We start from the raw sequence: 25,128 nt of genomic DNA, 5'->3' as shown, positions 1-25,128 counted from the left end.
GTTGGAAAAACATCTTCTGAAGTGTTTCAGCCTGGAAATACAATTATCCGGGTAGAAATAGACCATTGTGTGGTTCAAGGATACTGAGCTTGAATAGGACCATAAATGAAATACAGAGTTCTGAGCATGTCCTTTCAGCCTGGATGGGCATGGGTTGATGCTATGGTCATCAGAGGATTACACCTCGACATAAAGAATGCAGAAGCTTTGAAATGGCACAGGAAAGGAAAGCAGTGGGGGAAGGGGGGTTGCAGAGGTTGCTGGAGCTTTGTTGCTTTGGTGAAAATCAGGAGGCAGGCTAGCCTACATTCTGGATATAAATGTCTTCAGAATTAGGGCATCCACTGCCGCCAGTGCTTGCTGATGGGGATGGAATTGGAGCCCCTGGATTCATCTCCTACCTGGACCCCAGGCCTCTCTACCAGCCTCTGTTTACCAAGAGGCACTCCCCTGCCCCAGGGTATCCACCTTGAGAGCACAGGGCTCAGTTCCCTTACAAAACTGAAAAAGCAGATCAGATTGGGAACGGGGTTAGGTCCTTTTCCAACTGGAGTGATTGGTGATGGTGGGGTGGACAGATGCCCCTGTACCTTTGACTTCAGGACTTCCTGGGTGGGTGTCTTGACGGCCTGTGATGGGGGAGGAGGGTTTGATAGTCAGCAGTTGGGAGAAGTAGCCCATTTAGTAGACTTCCTGAGCTCCTATCTTAGCAGCATGACTTTGTGGTTCTGTGACCCTTGGCAAGTTATTGAACCTCCCTAAAGCTTCCCATTTTCTTATCTTCAAAATGAGAATAACTATAACCTCTACCTTACAGGATGGTCACTGAAATAATGCATGTGAAGCTCTTAGCACGGGCCTGGCACACAGTAAGCACTCAATAAGTCATAGCTATTATTCCTCGTGGGATGTTCTTTCAGACTGTTGTGGGCAGGGCAGGAGGAGGGCTAGGATGTCAGGATGGAACCATGAAGGCCTCTGAGGACCTCAACCCAGGGCTTGGAACCCAAGAAAGGTGAACAAGCGATTAGAAAAAGGCAGGTCAAAGGCGCATGCCCGGCGACAGCAGGTGCAGGGGGCGCGCCGCCGTCGCGGCCTCCCCTTTAAGAGCCGCCACCGCCCACGGCACGCCGCTGCGGCAAGGACCTCCCCTTTAACGGCGGCGGCTCGGCGCTCCGCGGCCCCCGCGGCGGCTGCTGCTGCGGGTGCTGCTGCTAGTGCGGCTCCTGCTGCCGCCGCTGCTCGGCCTCCAGCAGCTGCATCCTCGGCCCGGGCCGGGTTCCCGCCCTGCGACCCGCCCGGCCTCGCCATGGTGTCCTGGATCATCTCTCGCCTGGTGGTGTGAGTGCGGCGGCGGCGGCGGCGGCGGGGCGCGGCCGGTTGGGAGGGGGATGGGGGCTAGGGATGGGAGGTGAGGGGTATTGAAGCCCGGCATGGACCACTCCGTGGCTTCATACAGCAGAGTCACCTAAAGGCACATCGTCCCTATTTGGGGTCCCCAGAGACGTGGAGGTGTGGGACCTGGAGGAGGGGGAACTGTTAGAGGAGCATGGCAGACCTGGCTTCCCACCCCTTTTATTTTTAATTTCCCTGTTTCTTCGCCCTCCCTCACCCCAGGGGCTGGGCAGCACGGCTTGATTTATCAGGGGAGGCGGCTTGTCCCCTCCCCCACGTCGCAGATCTGACTGGAGGAGCTCCTCAAACCTGGGCCCTCATCTCCCTTGGGGAGAGGGCTAATGGAAGAGCCCGGGGAGCAAGGCAGGGCCTCCTCATTCCATAGCTTAGGGCCGTGGCAGCCTTGGCCTCCCCAAAGGGCCGGGTTTCTCCTGCCTCTTCCACTGACTGTCAGGAGACTGGGGGGTGAGGGCACATGCTCTGAAGACCCCCCAGGGAGAACGGGATATGGGAAGCAGAGATGCTTGGAGGACAAAGTGTGGGAGGTAACTGGGAGAGGATGTGTGTGGCCAGCCTGGAATTGTGAAAGCCGCGGAGGGGAGGGTGTTAGGTGGCCTTCATTTCAGGCTGCCAGCTACGTTCCTCCCACCTCCCCCAGGCTGCAGGAGGGCACCCTCTCCCACAACCGGGGACTTTGTCCTTGAGGATTCCGCCCCCCCACCCCATCTCCAAAGCCTGTTTCTCAGAAGTGTCCTGCCTCAGTGAGGCAAGTCCATGGGGGAACAGGCAGTACCACACATTGTCAAGGGGCTGGGCCTGGCAGGGGCTCCACATGGGCCTCAGCCAACCCCTCCCTGCCCCAGCTCAGGTCCCTGCCCCTAAGCCTCTACCTTGGGGGACTGACACCCCAGAATCCCCTCCCTGCTGTCATGTGCTTGTGTTCTGGCTTCCTCTAGACCCACCAGAGTCTCCCTCCTGCCTCTCCCGCATCCCACCCCAGAGGGAATCCAGGGGCCTCAGACCTCCCTGTGACCTTCCCAGTGTCTGCTTCTCTCGTGTGAATGAGCTCGCTGAGCGGCATCGGTCCTCTCCTTCCCTCACCTGTGTCCTGTATGTGATCTCTGATGGGATCAACACCGGACTCCACTCTAGCCAGGACCTCCAGCCCAGCACACTACCCTGAGCCTGTTCCCAAAAGTGTTTACATGGGGGAATAAACCTCTCTCAGGGCCTCCTGCCCCTGTGCCCTCTGCTCCCCAGGCCCCAAGGGCTACAGTGGTACCTCTGACTGCCAGGTAGAGTGCCCTGTTAGGTGGCCCTACCCAGCTTGGCTCTGCAACAGGGAGGTAGAGGGTAAGGGCAGATGGGTATGAATGGGAGTGGTGTCAAGAAGGAAGACAACCCTGTGGCAGTGACCAGACCCCCACCCCTGATATGCTTATGCACAAACAAGGATCAGGGCTGAAGAGGCCACAGCAGACCCTCTGGCCTCTGGGTCTTTCTGTGCCTCGGGGGCTGGAGAAAAACTGAATAAAGGGTTACAGAGGAATTCCCTGGCGTCCAGTGGTTAGGGCTCGGTACCCTCACTGCCGGGGGCCCAGGTTTGATCTCTGGTTGGGGAACTAAGATCCCACACGCTGTGCGGCACAGCCAAAAAAAAAAGGGGCCGGGGGGGTGTTATGGGGCATCACCCTAGCTGGCTGGGGCTTCCATGCTTGTGTATCACCTCAGGCTTGCCTGCTTTGACCTAAACCCCTGACCTGAGTTCATCAGTCCAGCTGATGTGGCACTCTGGAGTTCTGTCCATTCTCCCCTTACCTACCCAGGAACTGATGCAGAGCTGGGAGGGAGAGGCTACTGCTCTTGGCCGAGGGGCCCAGTAACCATGCCTGCCTCCCTAGGCTCATCTTTGGCACCCTGTACCCAGCCTATTCTTCCTACAAGGCCGTGAAGACAAAAAACGTGAAGGAATATGTGAGTGTATGACCCTTTATCTCCCACCCAACCCACGTGGCAGAGATCAGGGAGGACACTGGGTCACATGACAGTGGGCATGACTTTGTACTAATGCTGTCAGCACTAATGAGACCTGGTTCAGGGGAGGTTCCTGTGTGTTCCTTTCCTCCAGGCCTGGTGTGATACGCAGGCAAAGTTGAGGTCCTGAGCGTCCCCCACAGCACCTCCAGCATGGTTGGCAGGCAAAGGTGGGGTCCTGGGTGTTCCCCCAAGGCCCCAGCCAACACCACCCTCTGTACCTTCAGGTGAAATGGATGATGTACTGGATCGTCTTTGCCTTCTTCACCACTGCCGAGACACTCACAGATATTGTGCTCTCCTGGTGAGATCTAGTGTCCCCTCCCTGCATCCTCAGGGACCAGGGCCTCTGACTTTTTCTTCATAGCCAGTCAAACAGAAGACTGAGACCCAGGGTGGAATCCCCCAACAGTTCCATGGGGTCCTGGGTGTCCCCTCCCCCCAATCCCCATCCAGGCCTGGCTTGATCAGCAGAATAAGAACAGATATAACCCTCACATTTCTTTCTGGTGGTAGCCAAATCACCACAATAGAATTCAGGAAACCTGCTTCTGCCGGACTTGCCGTGACCTTGGCAGGTCACAGTTTCCTAGGCCTCAGTTTCCCTATTTGTAAAATAGGCGTATGACTCATTCTTATAAACATTGGATGCTTGTATTTCAAAGGCTTTTTCTAGGCACTACTAGACTATGTATATGTCCTTTGAGGACACGGAATGCCCTAATCATCTGTATATTCACAGCAGGAGCTCAAAAATGTTTACTGAATGAGCAAATGCCTCTTGGAAGAGAGGACTAATGTAGCACGGTACACTGGAAGTCCAAAGAAAAGAGTTTTACAGAGGCAGAGGACAAAACATCCTTGCATTTGTAGATTTCAAGGGCTTATGGCCTTTGAGAAAAACAGTTTTAGAAGAGGAAGTTGAATGGGGTCAAATTAGGAAAGAGTAATGGGTTAAAAATTGAGAACAGTGAGTGTAGGTGCCTCTTGACACAAGCAAAGGAGGGAGCTTTGATGAGGATGGAGGAGACCTGAAGGAGTGTGTGGCCTGGGAAAGAGCCTTGGGGAATGGAGAACGATCCTTAAAAGCAGGGGCCATGCCATGGCATCATGGGGTGGATCCAGAGCACAACTGGAGAAGCCCGGCTTCTTCATGGGAGGAAGGGCAGGAAGAGAATGGGGTGAGGACCCAAGAGTGCACCTGGAAGTTCAGGGATCTCGCCATGGTGTTGACCCCAGGACAGAGGAGTGGGTAGTCTTCTGTCAGAAGAGGGTGAGGAGAGCCACTGCTGCGGGGAATTCCTGCGGGATCACCTCTCACCTTCCCACTTGGAGTCTCAGTTGAGCCTCGCCTTGACCAGTCTCCTGAGCCACATGGGGACCTCAGTGCACTAAGGGGTGGGGGGCCAGCCAGGGTCATGCAGAGAGTCGGCGCACCTCCTGACTCCCTGCCCCAGGCTCCGCCGCTTGCCTCTCTCCACCCAACAGGTTTCCATTCTACTTTGAGCTCAAGATTGCTTTTGTGATATGGCTGCTGTCCCCTTATACCAAAGGCTCCAGCGTGCTCTACCGCAAGTTTGTGCACCCAACACTGTCCAACAAGGAGAAGGTCTGTTGGGACGAGGGAAGCTCCCTTCCCATCTGCCCCAGGTCAAGGCAGCCCAGTGCCTGTAACCACGTGCATTCGTGGCTCTCCCTATGGGTGATCTGGCAGGGCCCTGGCCTCCTGGGGCAAACAGTGCCTTTGTCCAGGTGTGAACAAGGGCAGGGCAGGGCCTGGCCAGCAGGGCCCACCCCTCACCTCTTCCTGCTTCCCCTCCGACCCCTCAGGAGATCGACGAGTACATCACACAGGCCCGAGACAAGAGCTATGAGACCATGATGAGGGTGGGCAAGAGGGGTCTGAACCTGGCCGCTAATGCCGCGGTCACGGCTGCTGCCAAGGTGAGATGGGGGCAGACCCAGCTCCCAGGGCCCCACTTTGCTCATCTCATCCCCCTGGCCAAGCCCCTTTGCATCCACCAGGTCCTCAGGTGTGTGAAGGTTTGGGGTCTTGTGCAGCTTAGGGTTCCAGTCCTGCCTCTAACACCCTCCAGCTAAGGAACTTCCACTCAACGGGCCAGTTTCCTCATCTGTCCAAAGGGAAAGCATGGCCCCAGCCTGTCAGTGCTGCCATAGGACGGGGTGAGGACACTGCGGGGAGAGCACTGAGCCCAGTGGCTGCCCAGTGCCCCACGGTGACCTCTATCTCCACCCCGCCCCTTCCTCCGGTTCTCCCGGTGCGTGGTGGTGACCCTAGGGCCAGGGGGTGCTGTCAGAGAAGCTCCGAAGCTTCAGCATGCAGGACCTGACCCTGATCCGGGACGAGGATGCGCTGCCCCTGCAGGGGCCCGACGGCCGCCTCAGACCCAGCCCTGGCAGCCTTCTGGACACCATTGAGGACTTAGGTACAGACCAGGCCCAGGGCTGGGCATGGGGCACAGGGGCAAGGAGGCCAGGTGGGAGAAAGGCCAGACCACTGTTCTCCTTTCCTCCCCGAACCAGGAGATGACCCTGCCGTGAGTTTAAGGTCAGGCACGAACCAGGCAGATCCCCGGACAGAGATCTCTGAGGATGACACGGGAGACAAGGCCCCTAAGAGGGCCAAATCCATCAAAAAAGTGCCCAAAGCTGAGGTGAGAGCTGGGCCAGAGCTTGGGGAAATGGCGAGGGGTTGCAACTCCAGGCTGAGCCTTCTGTCTTCCTGTCTCCTTCCCACAGCCACTGGCTTCCAAGACGCTGAAGACCCGGCCCAAGAAGAAGATCTCCGCGGGGGGTGACTCCGCTTGAGGCCCCGGCACGCACCCCCCGCCCCAGGCTGCAGAGCCCCAGCTCCACACTGTGCCAGCAGCCCTCATTCTCAGGCCCTAGGGCCTCTCAGATGGCTGGTTCTGGTGCCTGCCCAGTGGCCCCTCCCCCGGAAGGGCTTGGAAAAGAGGAGGGAGGCCCTGCTGTGGGGGCTGAGGGTAGAGGCTGGACCAGGAGCTGAGGACTGAGCCACTCAAGGAGGTGTGGGCTCCTTAGAGCCTGAGCGCTCTTCTCCCCGCTCCAGCCCTGCCCCCGCCCACCCAGTGCCTTGCTGAAGACCATGGCCATTCCCTTGTCTGAAGTCCTGACATGGTCCCACCGCTCTCCCTGGGTCGGGGTCGGGGGCCAGTCACAGCCCAGAATGACCAGAGACAGGCCTGAAGGCCCTGGGAGAGAGGGAGGGAGTGGGGAAGGCCTCGGAGAACCTGGGCAGGGGCTCTGGGCCTGAAGCTGTGAATAGAGGACACGGGCCTAGTGTGCACTCAAATGACCAGGAGGGCCAGGCCAGAGCTGCAGCTGAGGGCCTTGGGTAGGACTGTGTGCTACATGCGCCCACTGAAAAGAGCTGGGGCTCCAGGGGTGTGCGTGTGAGAGTGTACGTGTGTGTGCATCTTTCTGGGTCTAGAGCTGGGGGGTTTTGAGTAAAGGACTTTCCCTCTAGCAGTAACCTCCCCCCACCCTCAGCCCTCCCTCCTACTCTCTGAGCCTCAGAGGACCCCAGCTCATGAGAGAGTAGGGCTCTGAGGGGCCTCTCACCTCCTCTGCCCTTGATCCTCTCCCCTTTGCCTCCTCCCATTCCTGCCCTGCCCTTGGACTAGGCTCCACCCCTCAGAGCCCTCAGTAGAGGCCCTTGCTGAGCTGGTTCCTTTCCTCCTCACCTGGGGGCCCATCTTCCTTCGCCCTAGGGTCCTCGTCTTATGCCAAGCAAACTAGGCCCCATGTAAGCAGACCCCCGTCAGAGCCCAGCCTTTGCCCCACACTTTGCCCCAGCTTCTGCCGTGGCTTCAGTCAGGGCTAGGAGGAATGTATGAAGAAGAAAAAGATATTAGGAGCCAGGGGGCTCCCAAATCCATGGAAAGAGGGTGCCCAATGGACCTTTCGCACTGGATGAGCCAATAAACCAAATTCTGGCACCTCATTTATTTTGGCCTCTGTGCTTTGTTCTTGTTCTACCAGTCCACAGGTGGGAAGGACTTCAAGTGAGAAGCAGGGCTCAGCTGTGGGATGGAGGGGGGAAGAGGCCAGACTGTGAACCCCAGGAGTTCTGATCTCCAAGGTAAGAGATAGGCTTGAGGCGGTTCAGTCTGGGAAGATGGTTTTGAGGTTCAAGGTAGAGCCAGGGGACTAGGCGGGGCCAGGACTTATGAAGAGCGAGCGACAACCCTCAGAGGTTGTCCTGTCCCTCAGAATCTTACCCTGAGACCCCTGCACATTCTGGTACCTCACAGAAAGTGCCAGGTGTAAGCTCTAGGGACAGAGATCATGATGAGGCCCCCAGGGAAGAGAGAATGGGATATGGGGGCTCCTGGTCAGAACCAGGAGATTGGATGCCCATAGTGCCTAGAAACGGTGAGCCAGACACTGAAAGGAGGAGATAGGTGGGATGAGGGGAGAGGTGGAGATGAGGAACCAGCCCCATGGTTCATGTCTGACCCTGGGGACAGGCAAGGAGGACAGGGAACCAAGCAAGGGCTGGGGCCAACGAGGCATGCCCATGTGGCCTGAGGAGGGAGGGGTCGAGCCCTGAGCTGCTGGGCTGGGGTGGAGGAGAGAAGGAGGAGGGGGGCTGTAGCACTTGGAGTCTGAGTTCTGGGGAGGTAGACCCAAGGTCTCCAGGGGTGGAGGGGCACAGCTGGTGGGGACGAGATCCTGAGGTAGAAGCCAGGAGAAGGAAAGGATGACAGAGGATCAGAGGCAGCGTTGGAAGAGACGAAGGAAAAGAGTAGAGAGGGAGGGAAGGAGGAGGGGGAGGGTGAAGGAAGCAAGAGAAATAGCGGCTCAGCCTTGCGGAAGGAAAACAGAGGAAGCATAGCCGCCGGGGATGGGGTAGGGAGTATGAGTGGGGACCTAACTCCAGGCCCTGGACCCCAAGGTTGGCAAAATGTCCCTACATCAGACTTTCCTCTCCCTTCCCTGGCATCACAAGGCCATGTCCTTCTGCCACACTTGAGCCAGTTGGCCAAGAACCTCCTGAACTGAGGTGGCAGTGGAGGTGGGGTGTGAGATGCCCTTTTCATCTTTCCTGGATTCTTCCAGTCAATAGACCTTTGAATGGCATTCCTTTCACCATTGACCTCTGGGCAATTTGGCCCCTTTCTCTATCAGAAAGGAGAGGAAGTGTCAGGGTAGAATTCAGGGGAGAGACACCCTTGTTCTAGAAAGATCTCCAGAGAGTAAGATGCTGCAGTCTCCTGCTAGCAGCTACCATATGGCCAGGAAAGCAGGTTAGGCCTTCTCTAACCTTAATCTCATTTGCTGCATATCACACACACACACACACATTCACACACACTCAGATAACACACTTCCATCCACAGTGACCAGTGGCTAAGGAGGTCACTGCCAGATTCCACATTGCCAGGCTCTCCGTGCACATCTGGGTTTCCCTGTGTCAACAGAAACATGCTCCGATTTCCAAGTTCATTGGTCCGTTGCCATGGAAACATTCAACCTCCTAGAACTAGGCACAGGGCCTGACCCCTGTGGTGCAGGGTAGGAGAGGAGAGATGGAGAGTGACAAACAGAATGTGGGGGAGGAGGCTGGGGAGACACATCTGGGTATATGTGACCCCTTGCTGTCTCGTCCCCTGGGACCACCTACCCTCTCCCCTCTGCCTCAATAGATCTCTCTAGGCCAGGGGAGTGGGGAAGAGAAGTCATAACAGGTGTATGGCTAGAGCTATGTGGAGAGTGCTTGATCATTGCCTGGATTCCCACTGGGCATTAAGAGAGATTAGCTCTGGAGCGGGGGCTGAGGTCTAGCCCTGTGACCCATGCCCAGACCATCTTGGGGACACTGGGCAGCCCTCCAGGCCTGAGGTCCTTGGCTAAAATGGCCTCAGGCCTGAAGCTGCTTCAGCTGGCTCCCCCTCCCTTTCTTGTGTGTGCCCCACACCCAGAGAACCTGCTTAAAATGGGATTTCCAGGCTGTGATGTCAGAGGAAAGGTAGCTGCCGCTCCAGCCTATGCCAGCTCTTCCTTGACCGGTAGAGCTGAGCCCAGCCTTGCTCAGCCTGGAGGAAAGGGTGTTAGGTAGAGGAAGGAGGGGCTCTGGGGGCTCTGGTCCCCATATATGTGGCATTCTGGATAATAGGGAGAGACTGTTTCCAGGCCTAAAGGTACTGCTGGCTTCCCCACTGCCTTAAATATCAGCCAGTACGTGATCATCTGCCTCACAAATTGCCCCCAGTTTTTCACTCTCTGAGCTGGGTCAGGCCTGCATGGAGGAGGAGAGCACCTCAAGTCTTAGAGCCATTTGGTTTCTACCTGAGAGCTTGTCGCTTATCTAGGCTGCAGGCAGCGATGGGTGGGAGGGATGCCTGCAAGGAGGAAAAGAGCCCACTAGATGGCGCAGCTCGCTCCCACTGTGGGATTCCCTGGCCCCTGCCGGGGACAGTCTTACATTCAGCAGTCAGTCTGCTGAGTAGGATGCTTTATACCCCACTCCCTGGAGTTGGAGGTTCATGAAGAAAGCATCCTTGTGGGTAGATAGGACAGCTGTGGATTCTCAATCACTTCCTAACCCCAGTTTGTGTGCACAGGAGATGGTCAGACCCAGTGGGCAGGTATTCCCTTTGGGCGAGGATCTGGCACCTCCTGGGAGCAGGGAAATTGCCAAGCTGACCCTGGGAGGGCCCTACAGCCCAAGGAACCCAACCTGGGCTCTGAAATGGCATCTAGAGAGGATGCTGGAGCTGATTTCAGGGTCAGGTCTGAAGAGGGACCCAAGAGGTGGCAAGGGGTAGGGAATTTGGGAGGGACGGGTTGGGCGGGAGAGAGGAACGCTAACCTAGCTGCAGGATTCCCTGGATATGATCTCCTGGATGGCCACAGTGGCAGTCCCAGGCCTGCCCCCAGGTGTCCCTGTCCCCTTCCCCTTCCCTTATTTTCATCTGGGGTACTGTAGGGATGAAAAAGGAGACAAAGACCCTAATCTCCAAACCCTGGAATCCCAAAGTACTTTTCCAGCAGCCAGGGCCGAGACGCCTCAATGACCTACCTTTGCCTGACCTCTTTCCCAAACTGACCCCACCAGCCCTGAATACCTAATGTATTACCCTCTCCTTTTGTCCCAGCCAGATGAGTGATCAATAAATAATGCTGCTTGAAATATTAATGGCAAGTTTTACACCAGCATCCCTTAGCTGTGCCTGTCATTGGGGAACTCACTAGAGAGCTGACAGAGAAATGCATGGCCCCCCAGAGAGCTCTCTCCTTTTCCCATCAAGAGAAGGTCTTTCTTTGCCAAGATTTCGACCTGTTCCTATCTCAGCCAGATCATGATTCATTGCCATTTGGTTAGAAGAGGACAGATCCCCCAGAGACCAACTCAGCCAGCTTCCCAGGAAAGGATGGAGTAAGTTAAACCAAGCAGAGACCCTTCTTGATTCCTTTGTCTCCTCTGATGCAACTGAGATCCCATTTCCTCTCTTCTATGTCCATCTTGGACCTGCCAGGTCCAGCTTTCTGAGTGGTGACTCAGGAGGAGATCTGAGGCTTCCCTCCTCCCCCTGCCTCAACTATTTAGAGCCTGAGCAGAAGGGACTCACATGCTCCCAGACTTCTCTGGCCCAGTCATTCTCATCTGGCTCTGTTCTCCCTGGAAGAAGAGGACGAGGAGGAGATGGGAGCTCTTGGCCCTCTTGAGCCCACCTGGTGGGCTCCCGGGGCCAGCGTCCTCCTTGGGGAAGCCAGGCCCACTCAAATCTTTTAACACGCAGTGCCTTCTGCCCGAGCACTCTTGGTCTCCTGCTTCACTTGGTCAGCTCCTGCATGTGCTCCAATTCTCAGCTTAGATGTGACACCACACTCAGTCCAGGCCCCTGTGGCCTTCTGTTCTCTTCCCTGACAGCATACATCACCCTGTTTGGTCATTGCCTGTTTCCCCACTGGACTGAAAGCCAGGGCATAGGGGATGGGTCTACCTGGTCCACCAGCATCTAGTACAGGGCCTGGCACACTATAAGAACTCAGCACATTTTTCTGGAATGTTCGAATGATATCCATGCAGTATTCTTCTGCTCCTGGAAAAACACCAACCTTCCAACCTCAGCATCTCTCTGCTGAGCTGTTTGCCTGCACCTGAGGATGGGTGTCTGCATTAAACAGCGGCTGCCCAGATCACCTACCCTCGCCTGGACTCCCCCCCTGCATGTGCTCATGCTCACTTGCTCTGCTTTTCTCTCCCTCACACACACAGATGGGAGTCAGCTTTCCAGCCACATTCAGTTCTCACTTTAATTCAAAAGCTAAATTGGGAAGAAGAGCAGCTTCACACTCCCAATTTAGCCTGGGAGAGAAAAAGGGAGACAGCCTGGATGTTACCAGGGAAAGGAGAAAGTCTGGGTCTGGGGTGGGTAGTGGTGGCAAAAGTACCCAGAGCCCAGGAGAAGACCGTGAGACCCCTGCCACCCAGCTCCTAAAAATAAACCATCCAGAGTTATGACCCCAGAGTGACCCCTGTAAAGCCTCTTTCTAATACCAGTGCAGCCATTCTGGGCATTACCCCAGTCTAGGGGTGGGATTAGAGGAGGTAGAAGAGACTTGAGTTAAGAAAACTATCCAAAGAGGGAGATGCTGCTGCTTTGGTCACTGGTAGTAGGAAACCAGAAAATCCTTCTTAAATCTAACTTTAATCCCTCTGGTAATTGCTGAGATGAGATGAATGATGAAGAGAAACAGAATCCATAAACAGTTACTTGCTCACTAATATTCATTATTCACAATAGTCAAAAGGTAGAAACAACCCCAATGTCCATCAACAGATGAGAGGATAAACAAAACAAAATGTGGTACATACATACAATGGAATATTATTCATTTCTTAGAAAGAAATGAAATTCCGATGCATGCTACAACACGGATGAACCCTGAAAACATTATGCTAAGCCAGGCATAAAAGGACAAATATTATGGACAAATATCTTCACTTACATGAGGTACCTAGAAGAGGCAGATTTAGAGAGACAAAAACTATAACAGAGGTTACCAGGGGCCAGAGGGGAGGGAACAGGATGGGGAATTACTGTTTCATGGGTACAGAGTTTCTGTTCGGGATGATAAAAAAAAGTTCTGCACATGGATACTGGTGATGGTTGCACAACATTGCAAATGTACTTAATGCCACTGAATAGGACACTTAAAATGGTTAAAATGGTAAATTTTATGTTATGTATATTTTACTGCAATATATTTTTGAAAAAAACAATGAGTCCGATGTCAGCCTAAAGACATCGTCATCCCGCCATGATGGCTCTCTCTGTGGCTTGACCAGAGGGAAACTGGGTCCTTTCCGTTCCAAAGATCCCCTCCCTTTGCTGATAGGAACAGAAGTGCAGCCTCTGCCCAAGTGAAGCTCTTCTCCCTCGTTCTGGGTGCCAGCTTCCTCTTCAGTCACTCATTTTGACTTTGCCCTAAAACAGCGTTCCTCATAATATGGGTAGACCAGATAGGGTGATGATTAGAGGAGGAAAAAGAGAGGACTCTTCCATCCAGCCTCTCTAACTATCCTATTGCCTCCATACCATGGGAAATGGATGCACTTTGGGCTGAGATGCCTGTCAGTAAATTGGGGTGTCAGTTTTTCTTGCTCTCTGCCTCTGACTCGGAGGCCCCTGAAGAGAGTCTCTGTGATAGCTGGTGCCGATGCACCCAGACCTCACCCTCTCTCCTGGATGACTGCATGGTTTCCTGGCTGGTCTCACCACCATTCCTCCCCCACCCAGCCTCCTGGGATTATTTTAAAATGGTGAGTCGGCTCTCTGACTGACTGGGAACCACGTCAGTGGGTGGGAGCTGGATTAGGGGCTCCCACAGTCACTGTGCTTCCCCCATGATAGCACATATCACACTGTTAAAATTGCTTGTTTACTTGTCTGTCACCCTTACTGGGCTATGACCTGCAAAAAAGGGAGAACCCTCCTTACTTCTCCTTATATCTTTTTTTTTTTTCCTTATATCTGTAATGCCTAGAGTGGAGCAGATATGTGATAAGTAATCGTTGAATGAATGAAGTGAAATGATGTGTTCACGTGTCTGCTTCCCCTATTCGATTTGACTCAAGAACCCCGGTAAGATGAAAGCTTTGTCTGATTCATTCTGGGGCCCCAGAAAACAGTTCTTGGGATGAGCTGGGGTTCAGCTAGAGGGTTCTAGACTGTCTGGATTGGAATCCTGGCTCTACCACTGCCGGGCTCTCTGACCTTGAGCAAGTCGCCTGCCCTCTCTGAACCTGTTTCCTCTTCAGTGAAATGGGGATGAGAATGGAACCTACTTCATAAGGCATTGTGAGGACAAATGCCTGTCAAGTGTTTAGCACGGAGGCTGTCACATCGTAAATGTGTCTTGGGGGTGGGGTGGGGATAGAGAATGCATCTAGAGATTAAGGAAAATCAGAGGAAACGAGCACCACCACTGATTTCAGCATCCTGGTGTTTAGAGGGAGGGGACGGTGAGGAGGCCAGTACCAGAGTGGGGTAACCCCAGGGGCTACCTGTCCCCGCTCCCTGCCCTCCCCCCAGGTCTGCAGAGTCCAAGCTCACCCACCACGAAGCTGAGCAGCCCTGGCGCTGGGTGGTGGTGAGGGGCCAGAAATAACCGCAGTTGCTATTCCTGCCTTTCTGGGCTGGATGGGAACGCTGCCTTTCTAATCTAAAGGCTGCTCTAGACTTCCTGCACATCAGTGGGCTCTTATGTAACACTCCCCTCCCTCTGCCTGCCCAACGAGCTTCCAGAGATTTCTGCAGCCAGCTTTGCTGCACACTCAGCTGGGGGTGCGGGGAGCAAGGAAGCCACCGCAGGATGGATTGTCCTCTAAGCCCAGGATCTTGCTGGCCCTGAGCCTGGGAGAGGGGCCACTCAGCACAGGGCAGAGGGACTGATGTCCAGGGACAGCGGCCTCTTTCTGCATCTGCAGGATACTCTGGGGCAGAGAGGACCAGGAGAGCAGGCCTAAACGATAAAGGTCGTCTATCTTGACCCACTCCCTCCCTCTTCCCTCAATGGCCCCTCTGAGCCACCTCCGTGACTTCCACTTCAGGCCTTACCTAACTTTGTCCGGCACATGACCCCTCAGGCAGACTCTGAGGACAGCAGCCCAGACCCCAACTCTCGCAGGCAGACCCCCACCTGGGCCAGTCCTCCATGGGCTCTTCCCTGCAGCCCTGGATGCCATCTGGAGGGCGCATGCCAGGCACCTCTTCAGAGCCCAGTGGACGCCCCTCTTCCTCAGGCCTCAGCATCACTCTGCATGGGCCTATCTCAGAACTTGCCCTTCTCCACCTATCCTAGGACTCAGGGTCTCCTCTGGCACCTGGTTTCCTGTCTGTAATTGGAGAAGATGAGATGGTTTCACTCTACAACACTCTGGGATGATTCTCTCTCATTTCCCCCCTTCCTCCATGTCTCCACTTCTCCCCACCCTCTCAGTGCACCCTCTGTCCCACCCCATACCTGGCCTCTTCAGGTTTCTTCTCTCTGCACCCAAAGACCCTCCCTGGGGTGGGAGCAGAGCTACCCCCAGACCCCTTGAAGGCCAGGCCCTCCACGTTTCCAGCGGAGCCGATCAGCCATCGGAAAGTGTGACAGGCACCCCAGACAGAACCAAAGCAAGAGTCACTTCCTGAGCCCTGGGCGGGCCACAGTGGTGGCAAACCACGATCTGAGCAGCACATGTGAGTGCTGACGTAGCCTGGGGCTGGGGAGGAGGAAGCGGCAATGGAAAAAGGGGCTTGTTTTACTCCGAGAGCTGCAGCCTGCTCAACCCTGGGTCAGGCATGATGGTTCCCACTGGCTTTCTCCTGCAGCCTCAGCTGCCCTGGACCAGCTCAGTTCTGCTCTCACCTCTGTGTCTTCCTCTTCTCTGGTTTGCAAGGAAGGTCTGAGCACAGATAGCAGCTCAGACCTGCAGAACCTCTGAGGGCCTCTCAAGTTTTCCAGGGTTTTTGGCATCAGTCACCCAGCAGGCAAGGTCTGAGAGTCCCAGACTCATCCCTGAGCCCCCCTGAGGCCCCGCTGACACCCGGGCCAGGGTGCTCAGGGCCTTCCTTCTCCCAACCTGGTTTCCTTTAGGCCCCAGACCTGTTGTCCCATCTGGGTTGTTGGTCACAAGTTGGGTGCTCACAAACCCTCCTTGGGAGGGGCCAAGTCTTTTCACCATGTCTCCTCCCCTCTCTGTCCCCCCAGTCACAGCGAACAAAAGTGTGCCATTGGCCAAAAGACAGACCAGAGGAGAATGGGGATAACACAGATGCTCCCAGCCCCACTGCTGAGAAGGCAGACCAGCAGTATAACCCTGTCCAGGAGGAGGCTTTCCGCCGGGCTTCTTTCTCACTCATGCCCCCTCACAGCGAGCGCGAAGGTGGGCAGTGCGTAGGGGCTCTGAGCCAGCTGTTGTCACTGTTTCTGGGTGGAAGCTGCCTTCCAGGGGCATATACCGTGGAGTCAGGACAGAGTTGAAAAGGCCACCTCCTCCTTAGCACTGTGTCTGATACACGCAATGGCCAATAAACCTCTTTTTAAAAGAATGAATGTTTTATTCAACTGTATCTCCTACTACTTCCCAATAGGAACGCTTTCTACTCCAGCGCATTTTTTCTAGACAGACCACACATGGACTCTCCTGGCCAACCCACCCCCAACCCCGGCCTGAAAGTGCCTCTCATCTCCTCACCACAAAGTTTGTTCCTCATCATGTTGTTTCTCCTCCAAAATATCATCCTTGTCCTTTTCCCAGCCCCCTATCCTCTATGTTCTGTAGCGTAACTGACTTTTGGTGGCTAACAGGGCTGCTGCCTATTCTTAATTCTCTTGTAACGTGGAATCCAGGCTTGCTTCTACCCAACTGTAAGCTTCTCAGTGGCAGGGGCCTATGCGTTAGGCCTTATTCCCAGGCCTTGCCCACAGAAAGTCCTCAAAAAAGTTTTTTGTTGTTGTGTATAATGGGTGTATTAATCAGAACCTGCTGTGTTGTAACAGAAACTGAAATAAGTTTTATTAAATAAAAAAGGAATACACTGACCTGTGTAACTAAAAGGCTCAGGCTGTATCCAGAGACTTACTCTCTATGTGTGAATCTATTTTCTAATTTCCTCTGCACTGGCTTCATTCTCAGGTAAGCTCTCCAGTCCTGATGGCAAGATGGCTTCCAGGCTTACATTCCATTGGCTTAGTACTACCTGGGTAAGAGAATTCTCCTTGTTCAAGAGTTCCAGAAAAAGTCCAAGAAGAGATTCTCATTAGCCTGGTTTGGGTCATGTGCCCATCCTGATTCAGTGGCTATGCCTAGGGAGATGGAATGCTCCTGGACTGCTGGATGGAAGCGTCCTAGACAGATGGCCAGGCAAGGGTGACATACCCTCTCCTAGAACTAGGATGGGGTTCTCTTCCCTCAACCACATGGATTGGGGTGGCTCTCCAGAGGAAATAGCTGGCAGGGAGTACTTAGGAAAAGAAAGGTTGGACATGCAAAGCAAAAGATGTAGATTGTTAGGATTTCGAGTGCCCAGCTTCAGTGAGGAGCTGAAGATACCGTAGGTCAGCTTACACATTAGAATCACAGGGGAACCAGTTTGCCCTGGCTGGGGGAGGAAGATGTGCTCTTGGAGTCTGGGCAGCTCCTGAGAGACAGAAGAAGGATCCTAGGACAAAGTGCCTGCTTAGTTCTGGCCCTCAGGAGCTCAGGAAGATTGTGATTCAGTTAGCCTAGGGTAAAACCTTTCTTTTTCAGAGCTCCACAGTGATTCTGCTGCACAGTCAAGGTTGAAATAATTCTGCTCTAGGAAATGATGTTCTACTGCCGCAAGAAGGATTCCGATTAGCTCTTCAGGACAATGTCCCCTGTGTTAGAATTGGAATGTTTCTCCTTCTCTGTACAACTTTTCAGAAAAGGGTCACTGGGGTTTGCTTGGAGGCTGAGGATGGGTGGGTGAGCTGTGGGTGACCCTGTGGGGGTCATGAATAACAATAGCCACTGTTTACTGAATGCCAACAGCAAGGCAGGCACTGTGCTTTATTTAGGACTTCACAGACAGCAGTCCACGTGAGTTTCAGTCTTCACAACAATCCTTCCATGTGGGCATCATTAACATTAGCTTTTTTTTTTTTTTTTTTTTGCGGTACGCGGGCCTCTCACTTTTGTGGCCTCTCGCGTTGCGGAGCACAGGCTCCGGATGCGCAGGCTCAGCGGCCATGGCTCACGGGCCCAGTCGCTCCGCGGCATGTGGGATCTTCCCGGACCGGGGCACGAACCTACGTCCCCTGCATCGGCAGGCGGACTCCCGACCACTGCGCCACCAGAGAAGCCCAACATTAGCTCTTTTTTACAGCTGAAGAAAGATACAAAAATCCTGGCCAAGGTACCCCACCAGGAAGTAGCAAAATGGGCATTCAGACACAAGACATCTGACCCTGACTGGCCTGACCTTTCTGCCCAGCAGGAGGCCTCAGAGAGGTGCCTCACTCTTGCTCCTCATGAACAACTCGGTAGGCGGTGGGAGTGGACACCCACCAGGCCCTAGCATTTGGAACGGGGAGTTCAGACCTAGAGCACAGAGAGGAGGGAGTCCTGGTTCACTGCCGGATTTCTTAAGCCGGTTTTTATAAGAAAGTGTGTTGAAGCCCAAGATAGCTACGCCCCCCCCCCCAATTTAAACCCTCCGACACCTACTTCCTGAGGCTGTTTAGGTTCAAGCAGACCCTAACCCGCCCCCTTCCCTCCCAGTATCGTCAGCAAGCTCCTTCCACACACACACTTTCTGCTTTCTTTTTAAATTCAGAAAAACACCACCTCCCCTGGATTCAGAGCTAGAGCAGAAGCCTTCCCCTACCGGAATCCCAGTTCTCTTTTGGTTGCGCACTTGATTGTGGGGAGGAGGGCGGGGACGAGACAGGGAGGGCTTCCTCGTTTGCGTCCCGCTCCTGGGAGACCTGCGGGAACCATTCCAGTCTACTCCCCTCTCCTCCCACCCTCGCCCTTGGCCTGGCTCGAGGAGGGGAGTGTTATCCCGCCCGGGATTTGGGCGCCTCGGCTGTGGCGGCTCCCCAGGGACTGCAGGGGTAGCCCAGGATGCGGCGCCTGCTCAGTTCGCGCTCACTGCGTCTAAGGCTCCCCCAGCCTGGCGCAGCGCCCAGCACAGAAGCCGGGAGGGGGAGCAAGACGGCGGCGGAAGAGCCCACTCGGCCAGGGGCCGGGGGAACCGAGGTGGAGGGACCTCCAGAGGGCAGCACCAACCCGCCAAGCAGGTCCTCTCTTCGAGCCAGCCTGGGGTCCCCAGACAGTCCACAGGGAAGCCTCCTTTTCAGATTCCCACACTTCCCGCCCCACCTCCACCTGTTCTGGATAAAGGTGGGACAGTCTCCCACCAACACAGGGACCACCAGCTCCTGGTGGGAACAGCACTCAGGTCTCTCCAGAAGCAATCAGCTTACCTTGTCCAACCACCCAAACGTGGGATCTTCCCCAGAGGGACCAGAGAACAGCCTTTTGGTTCGGGTGGCACAGAGGGATCCCCAAGCTCCAGCAGCCCCACCCCATTGGCAGATGGCGGAGAAACAGATGGCCCACCGTACCGCACAGGAAGGAACCCAGGAACCATCTGGCCGTTATTTCCTAGCCTCAGTTTCCCCCGCGACACTTGGAAAGGCACCATGCCATTGGTCGAGGCCTGGGGTCAGGGCCCCGCCTCTCCTGGGCGGCCTCTGCCCTGGCCAGCCCAGCAGCTCCTCCCCTTCGCTCCCGCCCGGCTCCCACGGTCCCAGAGGTAGGCGGGCGAGCCCTGGATCACGATGGCAGAACCCAGGTCCTACTCGCCCTCGCCCCCGCCCAGGGCCCGGGCTTTCCCAGCCCAGTCCCCGCCGGGAGCCTCGAAGCGCATAGAGCTACGCGCCTGGAACCCTCCCCGCCTGGGCGTCCCCAGCTCTTGCGCGCGCGTAGGGCTCCCGGCTCGGAACCAAGGAGGAGGGAGGGAGGCAGGGAACAGCAAGCAGCGACCCGGAAACGCCATATAAGGAGCAGGAAGGATCCCCCGCCGGAACAACCCTTATATGGGCAGCGCCTTATTTGGAGTGCCCAGATATGGCCCGGCTGTTTCCGGCTCCGGGAGGAGGGAAGAAGGCGGAGGGAAGGGGCGGGGGCAACGCCGGGAACTACGGAGCAGCTTCGGTCCGGGAGTCCTCAGCTGTGGCTTGAGCACTAAGCTTTCTCAAGGCCTGGGCACCCAGGGTGTGGGAGCCGGCGTCGGGCCCAGGGTGCGGGATGGCAGTGCCTATGGCTCTTGGAGAGGGGGCTTCACGTCACTCCGGGTCCTCCCGGCTGGTCTTGCCATATTAGGGCTTCCTGTTTCCCATTTATGGCCATGTACGTCACGAAGGAGGTGGGTCCATGTCGTTCCAGACCCTTCAAATAGAGGCGGATCCGGGGAGTCGCGAGAGATCCCAGCGCGCAGAACTCGGGGAGCCGCCGCCGCCAGCTGCCGCCGCCGCTGCCACCAGCTTCCGCCGCAGGACCGGCCCCTACCCCAGCCTCGGCAGCCGCGCCGCGTCTACACCGGCTGGCGGCGAGGGCGAGCCGGCAGACCCCACCTGCGCTCTCCACAGTGTGCCCCGCGCCCCGCATGTGACCTGGCCAGGCCCCCGAGAGGTGTCCCCCGCAGCTCCTGCCCCGGGCTGCGCCCACCCGCCCCAACACCAGCTCTCCAGCCCGCCAGTCCGGGATGGCGGCAGCCAAGGCCGAGATGCAGCTGATGTCCCCGCTGCAGATCTCTGACCCCTTTGGCTCCTTTCCTCATTCGCCCACCATGGACAACTACCCTAAGCTGGAGGAGATGATGCTGCTGAGCAATGGGGCTCCCCAGTTCCTCGGTGCCTCCGGGGCCCCGGAGGGCAGCGGCGGTAGCAGCAGCAGCAGCGGGGGCGGTGGAGGTGGAGGGGGCGGCAGCAACAGCAACAGCAGCGGCGGCGCCTTCAACCCTCAGGGGGAGGCGGGCGAGCAGCCCTACGAGCACCTGACCGCAGGTAAGCTGTGGCCTACGTCGAGGGCTAGCCCCTTCGCCACCATCCTGGCGTCTGGTCCTTCCCCACGGCCTTTGCAGCGCCCCTTCACCGCGGCAGTGCTTCTAGACTTCAGGGATGCAAGTGGGGTTTCCCTTCCATTCCTGTCATCCCCAAGGTCCTGTGTTAGAGGAATGCCTGGGGACATCCCCCCACCCCCTCCTCGTCCTTAACGGTGCACAGGGGAGCCAGCTTTTGTTTTGGATGGAGAGCTGTGGGGCTGCGGGGGTGGGGGGAGGGGGGAGGGCTTGTTTTGACGAGCAGGGCTGCGCCCCCTCCGCCTCCAGGAAGGCTAGCCTGCCGCCTGTCCCCAGGGAAGGACCGTGATCCTTGGCCAGGGATGTCTCGGCAGCCCCGGGTAGGGGTCGCGCACTAGCGGTGGCCGAGGGGGTGCTGGCGGGAATCCCTCGCCCTCGCAGCCGCTGCTGCGGAACGCTGGGAGCTGCAGTGGAGGGGGATTCTCCGTATTTGCGTCAGCTGTTGTTGAAATGGGTTCTGCCTCTGGATCGGGTCCAGGAACATTGCAATCTGCTGCTATCAATTATTAACCAGCTCAAGAGTCAATGGTAGCTGGCCCGACCTCTCGCCTGGCAGCGTGGGTCCTCCTCGCCCTCCAGTGATTGCTCTCCAGTAACCAGGCCTCCTCCCTCTCTCTCTCCTGCCAGAGTCTTTTCCTGACATCACTCTGAATAACGAGAAGGTTCTAGTGGAGACGAGTTACCCCAGCCAAACCACCCGGCTGCCCCCCATCACCTACACTGGCCGCTTCTCTCTGGAGCCTGCACCCAACAGTGGCAACACCTTATGGCCTGAGCCCCTTTTCAGCCTGGTCAGCGGCCTCGTTAGCATGACCAACCCCCCAGCCACCTCATCCTCAGCATCATCTCCAGCGGCCTCCTCCTCTGCCTCCCAGAGCCCACCCCTGAGCTGCGCAGTGCAGTCCAACGACAGCAGCCCTATTTACTCAGCGGCACCCACTTTCCCCACACCTAACACCGACATCTTCCCTGAGCCACAAGGTCAGGCCTTTCCAGGCTCAGCAGGCACCGCGCTTCAGTACCCACCTCCTGCCTACCCTGCTGCCAAGGGTGGCTTCCAGGTCCCCATGATCCCTGACTATCTGTTTCCACAACAGCAGGGGGACCTGGGCCTGGGCACCCCAGACCAGAAACCCTTCCAGGGCCTGGAGAGCCGTACCCAGCAGCCTTCGCTCACTCCACTCTCTACCATCAAGGCCTTTGCCACACAGTCGGGCTCCCAGGACCTGAAGGCCCTCAACACCACCTACCAGTCCCAGCTCATCAAACCCAGCCGCATGCGCAAGTACCCCAACCGACCCAGCAAGACTCCCCCACATGAACGCCCCTACGCCTGCCCCGTGGAGTCCTGTGACCGCCGCTTCTCTCGCTCAGACGAGCTCACCCGCCACATCCGCATCCACACCGGCCAGAAGCCCTTCCAGTGCCGCATCTGCATGCGCAACTTCAGCCGCAGCGACCACCTCACCACCCACATCCGCACCCACACAGGCGAGAAGCCATTCGCCTGTGACATCTGTGGGAGAAAGTTTGCCAGGAGTGATGAACGCAAGAGGCATACCAAAATCCACTTGCGGCAGAAGGACAAGAAAGCAGACAAAAGTGTGGCCTCTGCCGCTACCTCCTCTCTCCCTTCCTACCCATCCCCAGTGGCTACCTCTTACCCATCCCCAGCCACCACCTCATACCCATCACCCGTGCCCACCTCCTACTCCTCTCCCGGCTCCTCGACCTACCCATCGCCTGTGCACAGTGGTTTCCCGTCACCCTCCGTGGCTACCACATACTCCTCCGTTCCTCCTGCTTTCCCTGCCCAGGTCAGCAGCTTCCCTTCCTCAGCTGTCACCAACTCCTTCAGCGCCTCCACAGGGCTTTCGGACATGACGACCACGTTTTCTCCCAGGACAATTGAAATTTGCTGAAAGGAAAGGAAAAAGGGAGAAAATGAAACACAAGAGACTTAAAGGACGGGAGGAGGAGATGGCCGTAGGAGGGGGCTCCTCTTAAGTCAGATGGAGGTTCTCAGAGCCAAATCCTCCTCTGCTTGACCCCAGGGTCGCTGTGGAAGGTCTGTTGGCCAACAATTCTTTCTGTCCACTTCCCTTTCCTCCCCAGGACCTACTCCCTTTGACTTCAGCTGCCTGAAACAGCCATGTGCAAGGTCTTCACTTCTATCCAAAGAACTTGATTTGCATGGATTTTGGATATATCATTTCAGTATCATCTCCATCGTATGCCTGACCCCTTGCTCCCTTCAATGCTAGAAAATCAAGTTGGCAAAATGGGGTTTGGGCCCCTCAGAGTCCAGCCTTGTACTCTTGTACAGTGTCTGTGCCATGGATTTTGTTTTTCTTGGGGTACTCTTGATGTGAAATAATTTGCATACTCTATTGTATTATTTGGAATTAGATCCTCACTTTGGGGAAAAAAAAAAAAAAGAAAAGCCAAGCAAACCAATGGTGATCCTTTGTTTTGTGATGATGCTGTGACAATTAAGTTTGAAGCTTTTTTTGAAACAGCAATTCTCGGTATTAATCGGAGCATGTTTCAGAGTGTTGTTCTGTTAACCTTTTTGTAAATATTGCCCGACTGTACTCTCACATGTGGCAAAATATGGCTTGGTTTTTCTCCTTTTTTTGAAAGGTTTGGGTTTTTTTTTGTCCTTTTGGTTTAAAAAGTTTCACGTCTTGGTGCCTTTTGTGTGATGCGCCTTGCTGACGGCTTGACATGTGCAATTGTGAGGGATGTGCTCACCTCTAGCCTTAAGGGGGGCAAGGAGTGGTGATTCAGGGGAGGCTTTGGGAGCAAAATAAGGAAAAGGGCTGAGCTTGAGCTTCAGTTCTCCAGAATGTAAGAAAACAAAATCTAAAAATCAGAACTCTCAAAAGTCTATTTTTTTAACTGAAAATGTAAATTTATATATATATTCAGGAGTTGGAATGTTGTAGTTACCTACTGAGTAGGCGGCAATTTTTGTATGTTATGAACATGCAGTTCATTATTTTGTGGTTTTATTTTACTTTGTACTTGTGTTTGCTTAAACAAAGTGACTGTTTGGCTTATAAACACGTTGAATGCGCTTTACTGCCCATGGGATATGTGGTGTATATCCTTCAGAAAAATTAAAAGGAAAATAAAATAGCTGTGGTTGGGTGTGTTTCCTGGGCTAGGGGGAGGCCTCTGTAGTAGCCGTCTCTATCGAGGGGTTTGAGGGGCTTTTCCAGAGACAAGGATATTCCAACCAGAGACGTGCCCACTGTGTGTCACTGGAGTGAATTCTTTGAGAATTGGGTTTGGGTCTCCTCTTCTTGATACTGGGCCCATTCCTCAGTCTGGTGGGCTTCAGGCTTATCTTGGTTAGTGAAAGCTAAAAAAGGCCAGAGGTAGAGGTGGAACATGTGTGGCCAGAGGTAGCACCATTCTAGCCCCAAATGTCTGACCAGCCCTGCCTCCATCTCTACCCAGGGTAGGGAAATTCTGTGTTCTTGGGAATCCCTGCCCTATACACCTGGGGGAGATAACGGGTGGGCAGAGGGCTTTGGGAAACAGTAAAAGCTGGGGCTGCCTCAGACTCTTCCTCCCATCCTCCATGTCCCCAGAAGCCTGAGGGTATCGAAGAAGGTTAGAAGAGGCAAGGACCAGTTATCAAGCCAAGAATCCTTCCAGGAGAAAATCTCATTACTTGCCAGCTAGAGCTGTGATCCTTGGCAGCCTCCTGTGACACAGGGCAGAGGGGGCAGGAGGCTGGCCTGGTGTCTATTGTTCCACCTAGACTAAGTCTGTCCCCACTATGTAGGAGGCCTAAAGTGCTAGGTTCCTCTGGCCCCAGCCCCCAGAGGGTCCACACTCATAGCCAGAGCAATTCTCGTGGGCTTGTGAGCATCTGTCTATTCTGTGAGAGGCCTTGAGCTGGCCATGACAACAAGGCACATTGTCAGTTGGGGAGATAGAGATGAAGCCAAAAATTATAACATGGTGCTAGGTCATATAACATGGGCAAGCATGAGGCTCTCTGGGAGTACTGCGAAGGACACTCAACCCACCCAGGGGCTTAGGAAAGGTGGAAAAGTTGAGTTTGGCAGAGTAAGTGGAAGTCAGCCCGATTGGCTTGCTTTGTGTGTGAGACAGGGAGGATGGATGGATGGATTACTGAATGGAAGCACTACCTCCAACCCTGATATGAGTCTTCTGTGAATTGGTCAGACACCACCTTCCATTGGTCAGATGGGTGCAATAGATTTGGTGTCCTGGAATTCCCAAGCCTTGGCTCCCTTCCCAACTTCTGACCCCAAAATCAAGGACAATGAAGTATCCCCTCTATCCAGTATGGATATCAGGCCCTGAATGAAATCGAAGTCTAACCTATCTCCACACCTTCTCCTCCCCCAAGGGTCTCCCTGGTTACCAACCCACACCTCTCCCGGAGCCAGGGGAATTCCAGCAATCCCCTGGCATCAACCCAATTCTTTCTCTTCCATTCTACCCCTCAAGCACCAGCAGTGTTTGATCTCTGCCCTTTCCCATGACACCAGACTCCTCAGCCTGGAAC

General features: G+C 55.2%; 2 protein-coding genes and 1 long non-coding RNA gene across 6 annotated transcripts; all 3 read left to right on the top strand.

Moving 5' to 3' along the window:
• The first annotated feature begins 672 nt into the window (after positions 1 to 672).
• REEP2 (receptor accessory protein 2) lies at positions 673 to 7,414 on the top strand. Of its 4 annotated transcripts, none has more exons than XM_033409846.2 (8): positions 673 to 869; positions 3,297 to 3,369; positions 3,657 to 3,733; positions 4,918 to 5,038; positions 5,260 to 5,373; positions 5,729 to 5,876; positions 5,974 to 6,104; positions 6,190 to 7,414. In XM_033409846.2, exons 3-8 carry the CDS (start codon positions 3,666 to 3,668, stop codon positions 6,256 to 6,258), a joined length of 651 nt encoding a protein of 216 aa, XP_033265737.1. In that variant the 5' UTR covers positions 673 to 869; positions 3,297 to 3,369; positions 3,657 to 3,665; the 3' UTR covers positions 6,259 to 7,414. The 4 variants fall into 4 exon arrangements, with proteins under 4 accessions (XP_033265737.1, XP_012393003.1, XP_004282113.1 ...); XM_012537549.3 differs by lacking the exon at positions 673 to 869 and adding an exon at positions 919 to 1,341 and having other exon boundaries at positions 5,735 to 5,876; XM_004282065.3 differs by lacking the exon at positions 673 to 869 and adding an exon at positions 925 to 1,341.
• Positions 7,415 to 13,333: 5,919 nt separating this feature from the next.
• LOC117197560 (uncharacterized) lies at positions 13,334 to 17,253 on the top strand. The gene is made up of 3 exons (XR_004478231.2): positions 13,334 to 13,565; positions 16,607 to 16,674; positions 17,222 to 17,253. It is a non-coding gene; the product is annotated as an uncharacterized LOC117197560 (long non-coding RNA).
• Positions 17,254 to 19,646: 2,393 nt separating this feature from the next.
• Positions 19,647 to 23,720, top strand: EGR1 (early growth response 1). The gene is made up of 2 exons (XM_004282064.4): positions 19,647 to 20,505; positions 21,207 to 23,720. Exons 1-2 carry the CDS (start codon positions 20,205 to 20,207, stop codon positions 22,499 to 22,501), a joined length of 1,596 nt encoding a protein of 531 aa, XP_004282112.1. The 5' UTR covers positions 19,647 to 20,204; the 3' UTR covers positions 22,502 to 23,720.
• The last annotated feature ends 1,408 nt before the right edge of the window (positions 23,721 to 25,128 follow it).

This window comes from Orcinus orca, chromosome 3, assembly GCF_937001465.1.
Source record: "Orcinus orca chromosome 3, mOrcOrc1.1, whole genome shotgun sequence".
Classification (NCBI taxonomy): Eukaryota; Metazoa; Chordata; class Mammalia; order Artiodactyla; family Delphinidae; genus Orcinus; species Orcinus orca.
The sequence above is the reverse complement of the archived record's forward strand: the minus strand, read 5'-3'. Positions and strand labels throughout refer to the sequence as shown.